The sequence below is a fragment of the Trachinotus anak genome, unplaced genomic scaffold (assembly GCF_046630095.1).
Source record: "Trachinotus anak isolate AG129_WGS33_773 ecotype Australia unplaced genomic scaffold, CSIRO_AGI_Tana_v1 ptg000028l, whole genome shotgun sequence".
NCBI lineage: Eukaryota > Metazoa > Chordata > Actinopteri > Carangiformes > Carangidae > Trachinotus > Trachinotus anak.
In genome coordinates, this window is record NW_027273879.1 from 741,413 (window position 1) to 757,771 (window position 16,359).

Genomic DNA, 16,359 nt, shown 5'->3' on the forward strand with positions numbered 1-16,359 from the left:
ACCGCCGCCCACGGCGCCTCGCGGTGTGTGTACGCACCGATCCCACCAGCCTCTCACTGAACACACACACACACACACACACACATGACGACCAATCAGAAGCACGATGTAGGTTTTTTGTTTGTTTTTTCTGCCATGGGACGCTGCCAGTCAGAGGACGGCGAGACGAGGCGAGGAGAGACACATTCCGGAGGACGCAGCATGTGAAGAACCTCTGCATGAATGTGACGAGGACCGGCCCCCAGTCCTCTCTAGTCCTCGTCTCTCTCTTTTTCACTGTCCTCCCCGTCTCCTCCTGCCCCCCCCTCCCCACCACCTCTGCCCCCTTGCTCTTGAACCAGGAGACACAGTAGCCTGATGGACTCCTCCACAAACCCCACAGAGATCTGATGACTGTTGGCCAGCTGAGCGGTGCCCCCCCCCTCGCTGTGTCTGAGCGACGCAGACGAGACGAAGGCTGCTAGACTGGTTCTTCTCACCCCTCCCTCTGTTACTGAAGTGCATAAAGTGCCAACATCAATATTTACTTGAGTCACCTGAGGACCCAGGAGGACCTGCTCTGGTGGCAGATTTCGCCCCCCCCACACCCACCCCCCACATACACAGAGGTGGAGGGTGTTGGCGGTGATGGGGATGGTTTATCATTCCAAAACAGAAAAACCGGAAGTATGAGGACCACAGACTCTTTCAGATTGCTTCCTGTACAGCCGGTTACCATGGAGACTGAGATTTCATTGGCTGACAAACAGCAGCTGGTTGCTATGGGAACCATGAAGACTGGTATACCTGGGAATCGGTAACCACGGACAACAGTGTAACTATTGTGTATGAAGGCTACACTTGCAGAAAAGAGATGATAGCAGAGTGAGGGGGGGAGGGGAGGGAGGAGGGGGGAGGGAGTGACTCTGAGTGTATATAAACAACCCTTTCTCTGTGCATCTCCAGTGTTTTAGTGTTTGCATTATCGGGGACTTCTCTGTCTGCCTGTTCGTGAATCTGTCCTGGCTTTCGGGGAGAGGAAGAGGGAGAAGAGGAGGAGGAGGTTTGTTTTCCTGCTGGGAGGGGGGAGGACGGGTGAGGGAGGGTGTGCACAGGCAGGAGCGTGACGGCTTTCGATCACTCGCAGCGCTGCTTTACCTCAGTCGGACTGTGTCGGTTTGAACACGTGGAGGCGCCTCGCGCTCGCACACGCTCACCCTGTAGGTTTACAGTCTGACCGTCAGCTGATGTGGACGGCGAAGGCGCAGGGACGAAGATGATGAAGACGAGCTGAAACTAATTAAAGGAAAAATCTACCCTCAAATACAACAAACTCACTGATGAGCTCTGATGTTCGAGGTGTTTCAGGTGTTTTTTTTTGAATGCACTCATTCCTGCGACCTGCCTCACCTACATGTAGTCCTGTACTGGTAGAGTTGGCCTGCACTTCCCAGAATGCCTTTGAACAGCCTCTAGAGAGCATTCAGCTGCATGTTGCACCTGTAGGACGTGAGGGCAGTGGGGGAATAGCAGGAGTTTCTCCAGGAGAAAAAGCATTGATCTGAACTATTGATTAATGTGATGATTGATCATTTGGTCTGTGAAACACCTGTGATGATTTCTGATCATTCGTTTTATTCAACCAAAAACACTTTGTTTACAATCACACTTAAGAAACAGCTAAAACTATTAGAAACATATATATTTCCTCAGCCAACAAATTGTCGCAGCTCTGATGCTGAGTGTTGCATTCTGGGAGTCCTGCACGAGTCCAGTTCTGCTGACCTGCACCAACATTGAGTCTCCACAGCCAATCAGATTTCACCTGTTTATCCAAACATGTTTTTTTTTTTACGTCTCCCAGTGCAGACTCTTCAGCCAAAGCTGTGATGTCATTTCCTGTCAATGTTTCCTTCATTTCCTCTTCTCTGGAGAAGTGAGACGTGTTCCTGAGGTTCACTCTCTTTGTTCTGAGTGAAGAGAGAAGCTCCTGCTCTCTGAGTTGACATTAGCCGCGGTGCTGGTGGTGTGATGTCACTGTGATGTCAGTGTGATGTCAGGTTGCCCATTTTCCTGCAGGAAAAAGAAAAAACACATGAACAGCATCAGCAGTGTCTGTTTCTCTCCTGTTTAAGTGTTTCAGGGTGGAGTTTTCCTCAAAGTCTTTTTATGATCCTATGTCTTTTTTTGTCTGAATGTGGCACAGTTCAGATGAGGTGAAACTTCTTTTCTTTTTTTAAAATTTCCGGGGTTTTTACGGTCGCCAGCGTCGTTGCGGACCTCACTCGAAGTTTGAACTCGAAGGGCAGAAACGCGCACAATCGTAGTGTTAAAGAGGAGCGGAAATTTACATTCATCATTTTCAGGGTTTTTATTTTCATGCAGTACAGTGTCCTCGTCTGTGATGTCCATGCATTTCCAGCTGTGATGTGACCTGCAGTAGGAAGAGGGTTGATTAGGGTGCGATGTGATTGTTTCTTTTCTTCGTAGCCTTTGTGAGTCAGGGGGAGATATTATCATCTTATAGAGAAATTTTGTCACCTCTCAAGGTGTCTTTTATTTTTGTAAACCAAAATGGTTTTTATTGTTTTCATTGAAATTTATGTTGTTGCACCTTTTTAGCCCAATGTGTTACTTAATGGTTGTTAAATGTGCCAAAACTGTTGCTGATTGATTGAGTGGAACCAATGGGAAGCCTCCTTTTCTGAACTTTGACCCTTGTCGCCACGGCAACAGCCAAAATATAAACAACACACACACACACACACACACACGTATACATATACATAAGAACTTTGTGGTGGAAGTTTTGAAGGCTACAAAACTGTGACCAAACATTTTCTGGACGTCTGTGTGTGTCTGTGTCTGTTTGTGTGTCTGTTTGTGTGTCTGTTTGTGTGTCTGTTTGTGTGTGTGTGTGTGTGTGTGTGTGCGTGCGTGCGTGCGTGCGTGCGGTTCTGGCTTTCCACCACGTTGCCATGGGGACTCTTGAGACACACCCCCCAGCTCTGCTCTCCACTTGTTCCTACAGGTTTCCCCTCACACTGTATGTCTGTCATGTGAGTGTGTGAGCATACGTGCGCTTCACTTTCGCTTCGTATGTTCATCCAGTGGACTTTTTTTTTTTTGTCACACACAGATTCAAACACACGCTCAACACAAGACAATTTAAAAAGGATGGCATATAGGAAAAAAATCAAAGTATATATAAATATATGTGTATATGAAATGACAAAATGCTCTAGGTTTATTTAAAAGATTTAATGTAGAAAACAAGATGAAATTGTTCGGGGAGGTCGGGGGTTTTGATGTGAGTATAATTGTTTGTGGTGAAGACTTCAGCTCGAATCTTGCACATAAAGACTTTAGATATTGTACCTGCGAGTTCCAGATGATTATTTTTGTTTAAATACCGGACTCTTTGCTCTTTCATATTTATTGCGTGTGTGGGGAGCCCTCTCGCTCCGTCTCTCCTCCACGTGTCGGAGCTCTCAGCCGAGAGCTCGCTGTAGAAGATCCTCCGATTTCCACCCATCAGAAACTCTTTGTTCTGTTTTTCATATGCCACAGACAAACACAGATACTACTGGCTTTGGGTTGTTATTATTACCATTAAGGTTATGATAATACTGATATATAATTGATAATATTATTCAATGATTATTAGTAAATTTATTTTATTTCAATGATTTTTTTTGTTTTTGTTTTTTTTTGTTTTTGAGACAGGTAGGAAGTTGCGTGTTGGACTGCTTGTAAAAACAGTTCATGAATAAAAATCCTTTTTCCGTGTTGCCTGTTGTCACAGTTGATTTGCGTTTGCGTGTGAGTCTAACAAACTTGTATCTGGAATATGGGTGAATGTTTGAATCATATAATCACCAGTCAGTGTTTATTATATAATTAACACAAAATGTGACATTTGATGTTGAAAGTCGATCAGTAAGGGAAAGTTTTATTGATATAGCACAAAATCAGAACAGAAGTTATTTCAAACTTTTAATGCATTAAACTTCCAATATTTTATACTAATGGTGTTTTATCTGAGTGTTGATCTCCATCAGAAGATATATTTGTGGTTTTAAGAACCAAAAACCACCTCAGTGTAGTTTTACATCTCCTCTCTCAGGTTCTCTCTGGAGCTCTGGTAAAAACAGGTCAGTCAGCCAATCAGAGGAGAGGATCTGAGCCTCCAGTGTCTGAGTGATCCAATAAAAATACGGCAGATTTCAGGTAAACACTCACAGAAACCAAATCCTGCAAGGTTTGATGGTGGGTCCAGGTGGGCGGGGCTTGGGGCATGGCTGAGGGTGCTGACTGCTTTGTTGTGACATCACAAAGTTCCAGAAGTCCTGACGGCTGGTTTTAAGGCTCAGTGTCTGAATACAGGCTGTGTGCATTTCTCTGTTGACTGAGGCTTTGATACTTTCACAGTATTAATATAGAACCTAGAGCTGCTTTGTAATCACAAACACATGGACATCTACCTTTAGACTGCGGAGCTTTAAAAATTCATGTTCTGTACTAGGAGTTTGTTTCATAATTGAAAAAGCGCATTCAGGGACATTTATTTGTGATAGACACTTGAGATAATGATTTCCTACGGGGGTGTTATTGTAGCAGTATTACTTACATGGACATCTACCTTTAGACTGTGTGGAGCTTAAAACCAACAGGAGCCAGACGTGCTGAACCCAGAAGACCTACAGAACTTGCACATTAATTAAATTCAGTTTTATTTGTATTGCGCCAAATGACAATGTACATTATATCAAGTCTCTTTACAGGGTGAAGTTAAGGCCTTAGAATATTAGAGAGAGAAACCCACAATGTTCCCATGAGCAGCACTTGGTGACAGTGAAGAAGAAAAACTTCTTTTAACAGGAAGGAACCTCCAACAGAACCAGACTCAGGATGAGCTGCCCTTTAACATCCATCATGACAAATGAGCAGCTGCCAGTGAAGACTGTGTGACAGGGTTGAAAGCTCTGGAAACATCTCAAAAGTGGACTTTTAATTCATCTGGTTTGGGATTAAAAGATACACATGAAATGGTCATTTGACAAAACAATTCCAACTTAAGGTCCACTTACAGTGCTTGCTTTTCCAGACCTTTCAGCCAAATCATGCGTGTGATATTTATGAAGAATGAACTTTCATGTTTAACTTTAACATGAAGTGCTAAAGATTCACTGGATGAAATCATGACAGCAGAGTGGGTGAAAAGCCGTCATCCTCAGAGTCAGATCTGTGACTTCTGCTTCCCAAGGATCATTATCTCCGAAGAATCCAGTGGGAATGCTGCAGGCATGAGCTGCTAATGGCTCATTTGGCTGCTTTCAATGGGGACAATTTTCCAAATCCTGCACATCTGCAAGATCCAGATTATTATCTAGATCTGAACCAAATTGTACTGAGTGACCTGTTTCAGATGCTATGAGCAGAGTTCAGTTGTTTTGCAGCAGCTGTAGGATTGTGTCAGTCAATAGCTAGCAGCTAGCATCGCAGTAGATTTGTACTCAGCATCTTCTGTTTCTAACAGCTGGAGCTTTTCATTGTGTTTATGTAACGTGCTGGTTTAAAGGACACATTGAACCCGTTCTGACCTGCTGGTGGCGCTGGAGGTCAGAGGTCAGAGGTCAGAGGTTCCCCGTCTGCAGGGTTCAACCTCTGGGTGCCACTAACTGGTGAGATTCACTGGAAGTGTTGGACTTCCAGTGAATCTCACTCCATTAAACCCCCCCCCCCCCCCCCCGCAGAGCCATGCAGCTAGCATGGCTAATAAAAAACACAACAGCATATAAACATGTATTTCTAGGAGACAGGGCTGCTGCCCCCTCCCCCCCCTTTACAGAAACCAGGAGGCTCCTCCCCCTCTCCCCCAGCTGGGACTGTCAATCAAACTGGACAGCTGATGCAGTACAGATCTACACATGTGCACTGTCCTCTGTCGGTAACAGCCGGCGTTCATTATAACCCCCCCACCCCCACCCCCCGCCCCCCCATTAAGCACCTTTAGAAAACAAGTTTTAGACACTGTTATAAACACTGGCTTCACCTGTCTCTTTGTCTCCTGGACGTCTCTCTCGCTTCTCTGTGATTCAGTATCACCCAGGTCTCCAAACGGGGTCGTCCCCCCCCCCCCCCCCCCCCGTGCCTGCAGATATTTATAGAGGAATCGTCTGTCAGCCCTGTCCTGTTGCTTATCGGTGTGTGTGTGTGTGTGTGGCTGCAGAGCCCTGTGTGTCGCTCTATTTCTGACTCTCCTGCTACATGCCCCCCCTCAGTCTGTCCTGCCCAGAGTGTGTGAGGGTGGGCTGTTTGTGCGACAGTGGGACTCTCATTTGGCCTTAGAGGATTTGCCGTTAACCATCTGGATCTTTTAGCCAATTTCTCTCCCATTTTTGAAGGTATGCCGCTGCGTCTTCTGTGTGTCTGTTTCTGTCCGGTGTGCACAGACAATTTGAGATTATGATGACGTTCTCCAGGTTTTATTTATAGATGATTTGGCTGAGACTCGGGCCTGACAGGGCCTGTGTGCTGCAACAACCAGGGTGTGATTTGACATTGGTTTCACACAGAATATAACACCAGCTCTGACGCCTCTGACTTCACTGGAACATTAGTTTTTATTGTTGATGTGATGTGTCTAGAGACTCCTCAGGGGTCATGAATGTGTGAGATCTACAGTTTTGTCAGAGACTGTAGAACAACTAAAGGTTTAGAGTTTCACCCCAGTTGACAGATTGAATATAAACCTGGTGGATTCATGTTTAAACAAACTCCACAGAGTTAAACTGAAAATCATTTAGAACAGTATTTTGGTGTTTTCATCTGAGAAAAATGTCGTCCTGCTTGGCAAAGTGCCTCATTCTGTAGAGAGTAGTTGTCGAGTTGTTTACAGGGACTGTGGTGCTTCCAGCCCACATATGGGAGCAAATAAAATACACATCAAACGATTAGATTACAACATTAAAATGTGTAAATAGAAACAATAATGTGTGCCTCAAAACAACTACTTAAAAGTCAACAGCTGATCAGTGCAGGGGGTTGAAATATAATCACACATTCTAGTTCTAATGAGAACCCTGGCAGCAGTATTTTTAACAAGCTGGAGGCGTTTGATTGATTTCTGGGGCAGTTCACTGAAAACAGTAGTTACAGAGGTGTAATTGGCTGGAGACAGAGGCTTGATTAATGGTTTTTACTTCCTGAAATCAAAGAAAAACCCTGATTTTAGCAAAGCTCCTGAGCCAACAGATAACTGTCTTTGTTATGTTACAGAAATAATCTGAAAAGTTTAGGTCGGAATGAAAAATGTCCCCGAGTGCAAAGACACAGTTTTACCTGTAATTAACACGAGAGCATAAAGTGAAAATGAATGTATTGCTAATGACACGTTCATTAAAAACAATAAAGGACCAGGAACCGATCCCTGAGGGACGCCACAGGTATTCCCAGGTATTAAAGTGTATGAAATGACATTTATTATGAATCTGTTCTCCAGTTACATTGTGGTGATGAACATATTCACTGCATTATGTTCACAGGCTGCTTTTTTTTAAATCAATGAACTGTTGCATTTGTAAACCACAGTCGTTGGTGTATCGATAAAAGCAAAACGTGACGTCTGAGCTTTGACTGGATCTTTTAATGACCTCATCTTCTTCTGCAGTGGTTTATTGGCAGCGACTGGAGACTCAGCTCCACCTGCTGTTTATCTCCATCAACCAGTCACCTCACATTCACACAGTGCTACCAGAGGGAAACAAACACTAATTTGCATTTGCAGATTTTCTAAAAACTCTGTTAAAATTAGTGCTGAATTTGGATGAAACCTTAGTATCACAACCAATTCATTTCACATAAGACATCTGATCCATTGTTAATATAAAATATTGATTAGTGCAGCTTTAAATCTTGTTTCTGCTTTTCCTCCCCGTGGTTGTGTTTCATCGTTTCTCAGTCAGACCCCAGTTTGTCAGGATGTGGTGAAAGTTAAAACGCTGACAAAACTACAGCTGATGACAGCAAAATGAAAAACAAAGAAGGTGTGAATATGTGAGTTGATTATGTGACAACGGAGCCTCTCAACCTCTGAACAGGAGGATGAGGAGATGGTTCCTTAAACGATAGTGACGCCTCAATAGACACAAAGAGGCAGTGAGACGTCTCAGTAATGGAAAACTGTCTCAGCGCCACGAGGTGTGAGTTTGTACGGCAGCTCAGCTTCTCCCCGACTGATTGGACCTGATGGAATTAAATGTTTTTTACAATCTCACCAGCTGAAAGGCAGATCTGACACTCTTCATTGGCTGCTGGGGGGGGACGGGGAGGGGGTGCACTTCACGTTCTCCTCTACAAGCTTCTTTCACTTCCTTCACTTTCAACTGTCTCTCTCCATTGTCAGGTTGTGTGTGTCTCTCTCTCTCTCTCTCTCTGTGCGCACACACACCGCCACCACCACTCTGAGATCACATCTGGCTGACATCCGTGTGACCCCCACCCCCACCCCCACCACATCCCTGAACCACCCACCCCCTGTGTGACCATGGCGCTGTCGTCACGCTTAAAACTGTGGGAGCAGAAGGGAGGTGCAGAGTTGCTGCATGCTGCGTTCATGAAACATATATAGTCTTGACTGCATGTGTGTGTCTGTTGTGTGGTGGGATGCAGCGTTGATTACACGACGCGTGGACCCTGTGTTCTAACCCTGAATCATCAGGACATGTCGCTGCCTGCTGTGATTGGTGCATTAGTCATCCTGCATGTTCGGTGCTACGAGTTTGAGGTTTTTAAAGCGTCATACTGTCGCTGTCATACTGTTAAATCTGCTATAAGCTGATATTTGTGTTGAGAATCAGTAATTTTGTACGATCAATAACTCAGATTCTACACAACTGTGATCAAAAATAACAACAAATATCACACCAGGGAAATGATGTTAATTTACTCCACTATGTTTGTTTGACAGGTTATAACCCAAGTTTTCAGAGCCTTCACTTCAATAAAAGTACTACTACAATGATAATGTACTATGAGTAAAATGTACTTTAAGTACAAAAAGTAAAAGTGAAGTGTCTCCTGTGACTGATCTCTGATCAGATCATTGATCCTGAGTCTTCGATGCTTCAGCAGCATTTTACTGTTCAGCTGCTTCAACTATGTCAGATTGGTCCAGTGGTTCCCAACCTGGGGGTCAGGCCCCTCTAAAGGGACACCAGATAAATCTGAGGGGTCGTCAGATGATTCTTGGGAGAGGAGAGAAGGAAAAACAGAGATCAGATATTAATATTGGATAATATGACTTTTCTGGGTCTCAAAAACTATTAAATGTTAAATGTTTTTTTAATGTAAAATCTTAACTATATATTTCTCTGTGGACTGAGGCTTTGACACTTTCACAGTAATAATATAGAACCTGGACCTGCTTTATAATCACAAACACATGGACATATGGGACCTTTAAGTAAACTGCTTTTTGGTGATAATACTCATGTAAGATATCATGGTTTAATGTTTAATGGGTTAACATTGCGGAATTGTTTTAAGTGACAATTACATGATAATGGAAAATGTTTTTTCTCTTCCATCATTTTTTCTTTACTTCAGGTAAAGACTCTGGACACTTGTCCACTGTTTCAGGCCATTTTGCAACGTTAAAACTTTCCACTAAAATCTGTTCTATTAAACTCGAGATCAGCTCGAGTTCATGGCGTGGTTGTGCTGTAGAGCAGGTTTTACCATAACTGTCACATTTCCTCTGGTTACTCATCCGACATGCAGCCTGATAAAAGCATTTTCAAGCACACTTGTGTGGATCCTGGTCTAAATGTGGCATCAGGACCAGACTTTTATGAACCGTGTGAGGAGGGAAATGATATTGGTGATGAATTATCACCAGCTGATGCTGAAACAAACTCAACAGGATCCATTAATTGAGTTTAGTTCACAGCCTGCTCATGTCTATGTTGAGACAGCATAACCTCATACCACCAAACTGTTATAATTAGGCATTACTCAGCTAGTTCCTCTCAAAGTTTTGTCATGATTTCACATTGTAGCTTGTCAAAGAATGTGAAACAGCTGTCCCACTGACCTTTATGATATTCCCTATTGTGTCAGCAGGTGATACCTATTAGTTAAATGTCAAGCCTCTGGCCACCTCTCTGCTTGGCACATCCAGTCCCCTCACGATGCTCGTCACAGCTGCTGACTCACATTTCATCATGAAGCTGGACACACACACACACACACACTGGAAAACTTTTAAAATTATACTTAAATACTGTTGAAGACGAGTTTTGACACTGAGAGATCTGACTGCTGCTTCCTGTCTTCTATCAGATAATAATTATTGATAATACCCAAGGTGTTCCTGCCTGTTTCTGGCAGAGCAGTGCAGCCACTCAGTGATATTAAAAGCCACAGTTTGCATCGGCCCTTTTCCTGATTGCTCTCAGCTTGACAAGTGAATGACTGTGCCTTGATCAGCTGCTCGGCTCCTGAGCCATGTGCTGTTGCTTCCCTGCTGTTTCAACGAGTCTGTTCACCCAAATTACAAAATATCATATTTTTCTCTTTCATCTCTGGTGATATTTTGTCATTCAGACAGTTTTATTTCAGGTTTTGAGGCATCTGTCTGCGACCATGTCTCCTGGAGATTACATTCATAAATCTCTAATTTCCTTACATTTGAGCTTAATGTAATTGGTGCCTGGATTATGTTTTAGTGCTTTGTTTTTTGTTTTTTATGGTGGTGCTGCTCTCCTCCTTGAAAAAGATTGGTTATCTGGTTAAATAAAGAATAAATCAAAATTAAATGTCAGACAGTCTTAATCTTATTTAATGTCATTTGTGAGCATCACAGCTAAATTTCATTTGCCTCCACCATGTAGGGACAAATATCTCAAAACCTGGACAAATAAAATAAGAAGTAACTCATAATTCATTCATATTAATCTGAATTTAAGCCATGCAGCCTCTTCCTAAACTGTCTGTCACTTCAGTGATCGTTATAGTCTCAATATCTCAGTGTTTTGTGTGCATATTGAATTAAAAGGGGCAGTTCTGCAGAGGTTAAGTGCAAAAATATGTTTCTTTTGTAATTCTGCTGAGCTTTTATTTTGTGATGTGAGTGTGTGTGGATGCAAATGATCTACAAAAACTGCATCTCTAGGTTTTCAAAGCAGTTTAGAGCTCATTGGATCACATCCTCAGCATGCACCAAATGTTCTGCACTGTATGTTCAGATGACAATCACAGTGACTGTTTCTGTTCAATCTGCATTCATGAACGGATCGAACCACAGATAAAGGAGGAGAACAAGCCGGCGGCCACGACCGTCCCTCCGCCGCCTCTGTCAGCTGTGCCCGGCGGCTTCCTCAGGCAGCTGGTCAGAGACTCAGAGAAGGAGACCAAACACAAAGAGCCGGAGGTCAAAGAGGAGAAACCAGTGAGTGCTCTGCCCCAGGTCAGACCAGCTCCTCAAGCCTCTTGTAGTCCGACATTGTGGGAAATATGTTTATTTGCTTTCTTGCCAAGAGTTAGCCTGGAGACGGTTAGCTTAGCCCAGACTGTAAACAGCGGGAAACAGCTAGCCTAGCCCAAACCCCATTACCAGCACCTCTAAAGCTCACTAATCAACACATTTTATCTTGTACTGTTCACATAGTAAGGGGAAAAAGAAGCTAGATATTATCTTTTGTAGTTTTTTGTAGCATTAGCTACAAAAGAAGCTAAACTACCTCAAAAACAAAGAAAGTTAGCCTGGTGGAGAAGCTAACGTCTCTGTTAGCCCAACAAAAACCATGTGAAACAAAAGTTTTGTGTTGTTTGTGTCGGTGTCTAAACTCATAGTGCTTTATAAAGATATACATCAAATATAGAAATTTAAAAAACATATTTTGAGTTTCTTTTAACTCCTTCCTGTTCATACAACAAGCTAATCTTTAATGACACAGTAGCTAACTGATATTTAGCGCTAATTTGGCTTTATTTCTTTCACCTTCTTAATATTAAAATGCTAAAATGAAGTCATATTCAAACATTTCACAGATTTTTTATTTCACTTATAGCTGATTTTTTGAAATACAAGAGATAATGTTACCCTCTTCCTTGGTGGAATTTGATGCTTTTGGACAGAGCTAACTGTTTCCAATCTGTTTCCAGTGTTTATGCTAAGCTAAGCTAACCAGGTGTTGGTTGTAGCTTCATATTTACAGTACATCAGAGTGGGATCTTCTCATCCAACTGTCTCTTTAAAGGATGATACTGAATCTTTATTTCTGATCCCACAGCCAAACAAACTGAGCGACAACCTTGTGCAACAGTTCCTCGTCCCAGATCAGACTCCTCCAATCCTCGAGGCCGAGATGTCCCTCCGGGCCGAGCAACTGATCAGCAACAGCAGACAGGGACGCAGCTCGGCCCAGTCTGACGGCAGGTCCTCGTCTCAGATGCACATAGTGTCTCCGGACCCCGGCGGTAAACAGGAAACACGCCTGACACCTGTGACACCTGTGACACCAGAGCCGCCAAAGCAGCAACAGGATGTGACGTCAGAGAGGAAGAGCAGGAAGACGCCGCATGTTGAGCAGAAGGAGGAGAGGACAGAGGAGGTGAAGGAGGAGAAGAAGACGGAGGAGGGGATGGAGGAGAGGCAGGAGCCGGAGGGAAGGCAAGCAGACACAGCGATAACAGAGCGCAGCAGGAGAGAGGTTTGTATGTTACTGTCATCAGGAGTAATTATAGATGTTTTCACTGTTTAATTATAACAAATTAATAAGTTAGGATAAATTTAGAAAAGCAACTCTGAACCAAAAAAAAGTTTAAAACAGAAAATGTCTATAATTATTACATATCTCACTCCAGACTCTTATATTCCAGTTTGACTCAGAGAAGAAGTCACAGGTGATCTATGTCGTCTTTGTGCCTCTGTTGTGTCCTTGTGTCTCTCAGGTGAGGGACGTGTGGTATGAAGCTGGAACTGTGTGGTGTGTCCAGAAGGACGGTTTCACCCTCGGTGAGATGTGAAAACAACACTAGCCTACACACATGCACTATTGTTAGCTGTTAGTCATGTTCACCAACAGCTCAGTGTAAAGCACATTTAACACGTCAGCCTCAGTTTTGTCAGCTGAACATAAATCACGATCACACATGGATTCGTTAGTTCAGCAGCAGCTTCAGCTACAGACAACAACACATTCAAAACAAACCCATAAAAAAGTTGAATAAATGGTGACACAGATTCATAGACTTTAAAGATTTATTTTTTATTTGACTTTTGATTTTTCTTGCCATTAGTCCAAAACCCAGAAATATTCAATGTACTGTAAAATGAAGCCAAAGAAAAGCAGCAAATTTTCACATTCAAGAAGATTAGCCAATAAAATGTTTGGCTTCTTAAACAATTAATCAATTATCAAAATAGCTGCTAATGAATTTTCTGTCAGTGAATTAATTGACTGTTTGTTATCCGTGCTTGTGTGAACATGGGAACAGTCTCTCTAATTTGGCCATGATGTGTGTGTGTGTGGATTAGTGGGGGACTCCAGTGATCCACACACAGTCTCTAGTAATCTTCTGCTCTGTTATATTACCTTCATCTCATGTTACATATCAGCCACAGCAGAGTCACTGAGTCTGTTGTGATGCTGGTTCTGACCATATGTGCTTGGCTCCGCTCCGTATCCATCTGTTCATTTTATCCAGCCAGCACCGCCACATCCATCCATCCATCCATCCATCCATCCATCCATCCAGCCACTTACTGCACTAATCCCATCAGACCTTCATATTCCCACATGGCCCCTGACTCCTGACCCCTGACCTTGCTCTTTAATATACAGGGATCAGAGCATTATGATTAAAATAGAGCAGCAGCTCTGGGTGACTCATGTCCAGCACTGAGGGTCAATGACAGGTGTTCTGGTTGTTGCCAGGAAGTGATGTGTTGACGAGGGCGTTTGATAATCGTTCTCTCTCTCCAGCCACTCAGCTGAAGCCAGATGAAGGCACACCTGAACTCCCAGAAGGCCGAGTGAGGGTGCGGCTGCAGACAGATGGGTCGCTGCACGACGTCACACAGTATGAAATTGAGAAGGTAGCTGCTCCAGCAAGGTCGTGTGGCAGGTCTATAAAGTCTGGTCAAATGGTTGTTGGCTGAGTGTGAGCAATAAGACACATTAATCAAGTGACTTCAAACAAATGTATCTATAATAAATATGTAAAAAGGAATGAGATAAGAGGAAATTGGCTGAATTGGAAAAAGAAATTTGGCTGTAAGTAGATGAGGTACAGAAATTATATGATAAATATTGATTATTGTAGTTTGTTTTTACACCACTGATAAATGTTGAAAAAGAGAAATAAGAATTATGGGAGTTATGGGAGAAAAGTTCCCAAAAGGTCCCATCCAGTCTAAAGGCAGATGTCCATGTGTTTGTGATTAAAAAGCAGGTCTAGATTCTATATTAATACTGTGAAAGTATCAAAGCCTCAGTCCACAGAGAAATGCACACAGCCTGTATTCAGAAACTGAGCCTTAAAACCAGCCGTCAGGACTTCTGCAACTTTGTGATGTCACAACAAAGCAGTCAGCACCCTCAGCCACAGCCCAAGCCCCGCCCACCTGGACCCACCATCCAACCTTGCAGGATTTGGTTTATCTGAGTGTTTACCTGAAATCTGCTATATTTTTATTGGATCACTCAGAAAACAGTCAGCCAATCAGAATCTTCTGACTGACCTGTCGTTACTAGAGCTCCAGAGAGAAGCCTGAGAGAGGAGATGTAAAACTACACTGAGATGGTTTTTGGTTCTGAAAACCACAAATATATCTTCTGATGGAGCTCAACACTTCAGATAAAACACAGGAGAAGTTAAAATATGGGACCTTTCAAAGCTCCAAAAACACTGGATCCTACATTTCCCATAATGCAACCAATAGCATATTTTCATTAACCAATGCCTGGTAAATCCTCCTCCACACACCCAGTTTATCACAGGATTTGTGTTTTGGTTTTGTAGTCACAAGTGAACTGACCCTTTTGTGTAAAATACGTGGACTGGCCCTTTAACACCTCCCCAGACTCACGGCGTCCCCGTCCTCCTCCCTCCACAGTGTAACCCCTCGGAGCTGGATCAGTGTGAGGATCTGAGCGACCTGCAGAGTGTGAATGAATGTGGAGTCCTGCACACACTGACCAGTCGGGCTAAAGCCGGCATGCCGCTCACACACGCAGGACCCAACCTGGTCAACTTCTGGCCTCCAATACAGGCCCACAGCAAGGTGAGACCAAACCTCAGCAATATCACAGTCCGTTAATCTTCTGATTAGTTTTTGGATTAATCAGTTCATTGATTTGTCTAAAATGGTGAAAATTGTCCATCAGTGTTTTCCAGAACCTGTAGGGACATCCACAAATGACCTGTTGGGTCTGACCAACAGTCAAAAACACAACAATTCTCAATTTATTACCATATTAAATGAGTGAAAAACAGCACTTTCTCAAATTGTGAACTTGAAACCAGAGAATTAATTCCCAAATAATTATCTACTGATCAACAAATTTTCATTCCAGACCCCAAAGTCTCGGCGAGGAGAGTCCGTGTGGGACGCTCCTCCTGCTCTGGCTGCCCTGGTCAAACGGGTGTACGTGTCCCTGGTCGGCACCAGGAGAGACCACAGTGTGTGTGCGGTGGGACGCAGCGGGACAGGAAAGACCACTGCCTGCCAGGCCTTCACACTCACCCTCCTCAAACAAGCTGGTACAACCGGAGAGAACATCAGCGGTGAGCAGAGCAGCTGGAGGGAGGACGGCTCAGGTCCGGACTCTGCAGGGGTTTATCAGTTTTCTTTTTCTTTCACCAGTGGAGCGAGTGCAGGCCATGTTCACCATCCTGAGGTCATTCGGCTGTGTGAGCTCCCAGCACAGCGACACCTCGTCTCGATTTGCCACCGTCTTCTCACTGGACTTTAACCACGCCGGACAGGCTGCCGCCGGACACCTGCAGGCAGGCAACACACACACAAACACGTTTAACAGAGTCAAACATGTTTGCATACAAAGTTACTGACATCTCCTCCTGTTCCCTCCACTCTCTCTGCTGCCTCTCCATCAGACCATGATGCTGGACAAATGGAGAGTGTGTCAGAAAACCCCTGGAGAGAGTAACTTCCTGGTCTTCTCTCAGATGCTGGCCGGACTCAGCACTGAGATGAGGTAACCTACAGAGGTGGAAAGTGGATTTACTCTACTGTTCTTTATTATTTCCATTTTGTCTTACTTTATACTTCTAGTGCAGGTCTGTCTCTCTTTCACTGTCCCTATTAGAGGCAAAAATGCCCCAAAATAACTTTAAATTAAAGTATTTACA

General features: G+C 43.6%; 1 protein-coding gene across 4 annotated transcripts in view; it reads left to right on the forward strand.

The window, feature by feature from the left end:
• The first annotated feature begins 6,261 nt into the window (after positions 1–6,261).
• Positions 6,262–16,359, forward strand: part of LOC139611373 (unconventional myosin-XVIIIb-like) — a 37,241-nt gene continuing 27,143 nt past the window's right edge. For 2 of the 4 annotated variants that reach the window (XM_071466021.1, XM_071466023.1), the window contains exons 1-9: positions 8,394–8,564; positions 11,286–11,449; positions 12,276–12,695; positions 12,937–13,000; positions 13,971–14,083; positions 15,104–15,271; positions 15,564–15,774; positions 15,854–15,996; positions 16,105–16,205. In XM_071466021.1, the coding sequence (XP_071322122.1) occupies positions 8,528–8,564; positions 11,286–11,449; positions 12,276–12,695; positions 12,937–13,000; positions 13,971–14,083; positions 15,104–15,271; positions 15,564–15,774; positions 15,854–15,996; positions 16,105–16,205 (1,421 nt within the window). In that variant the 5' untranslated portion in view covers positions 8,394–8,527. Of the gene's footprint in view, positions 6,387–8,386; positions 8,571–11,285; positions 11,450–12,275; positions 12,696–12,936; positions 13,001–13,970; positions 14,084–15,103; positions 15,272–15,563; positions 15,775–15,853; positions 15,997–16,104; positions 16,206–16,359 lie in introns of those variants that run through there. The other 2 variants (XM_071466024.1, XM_071466022.1) reach the window with 2 other exon arrangements.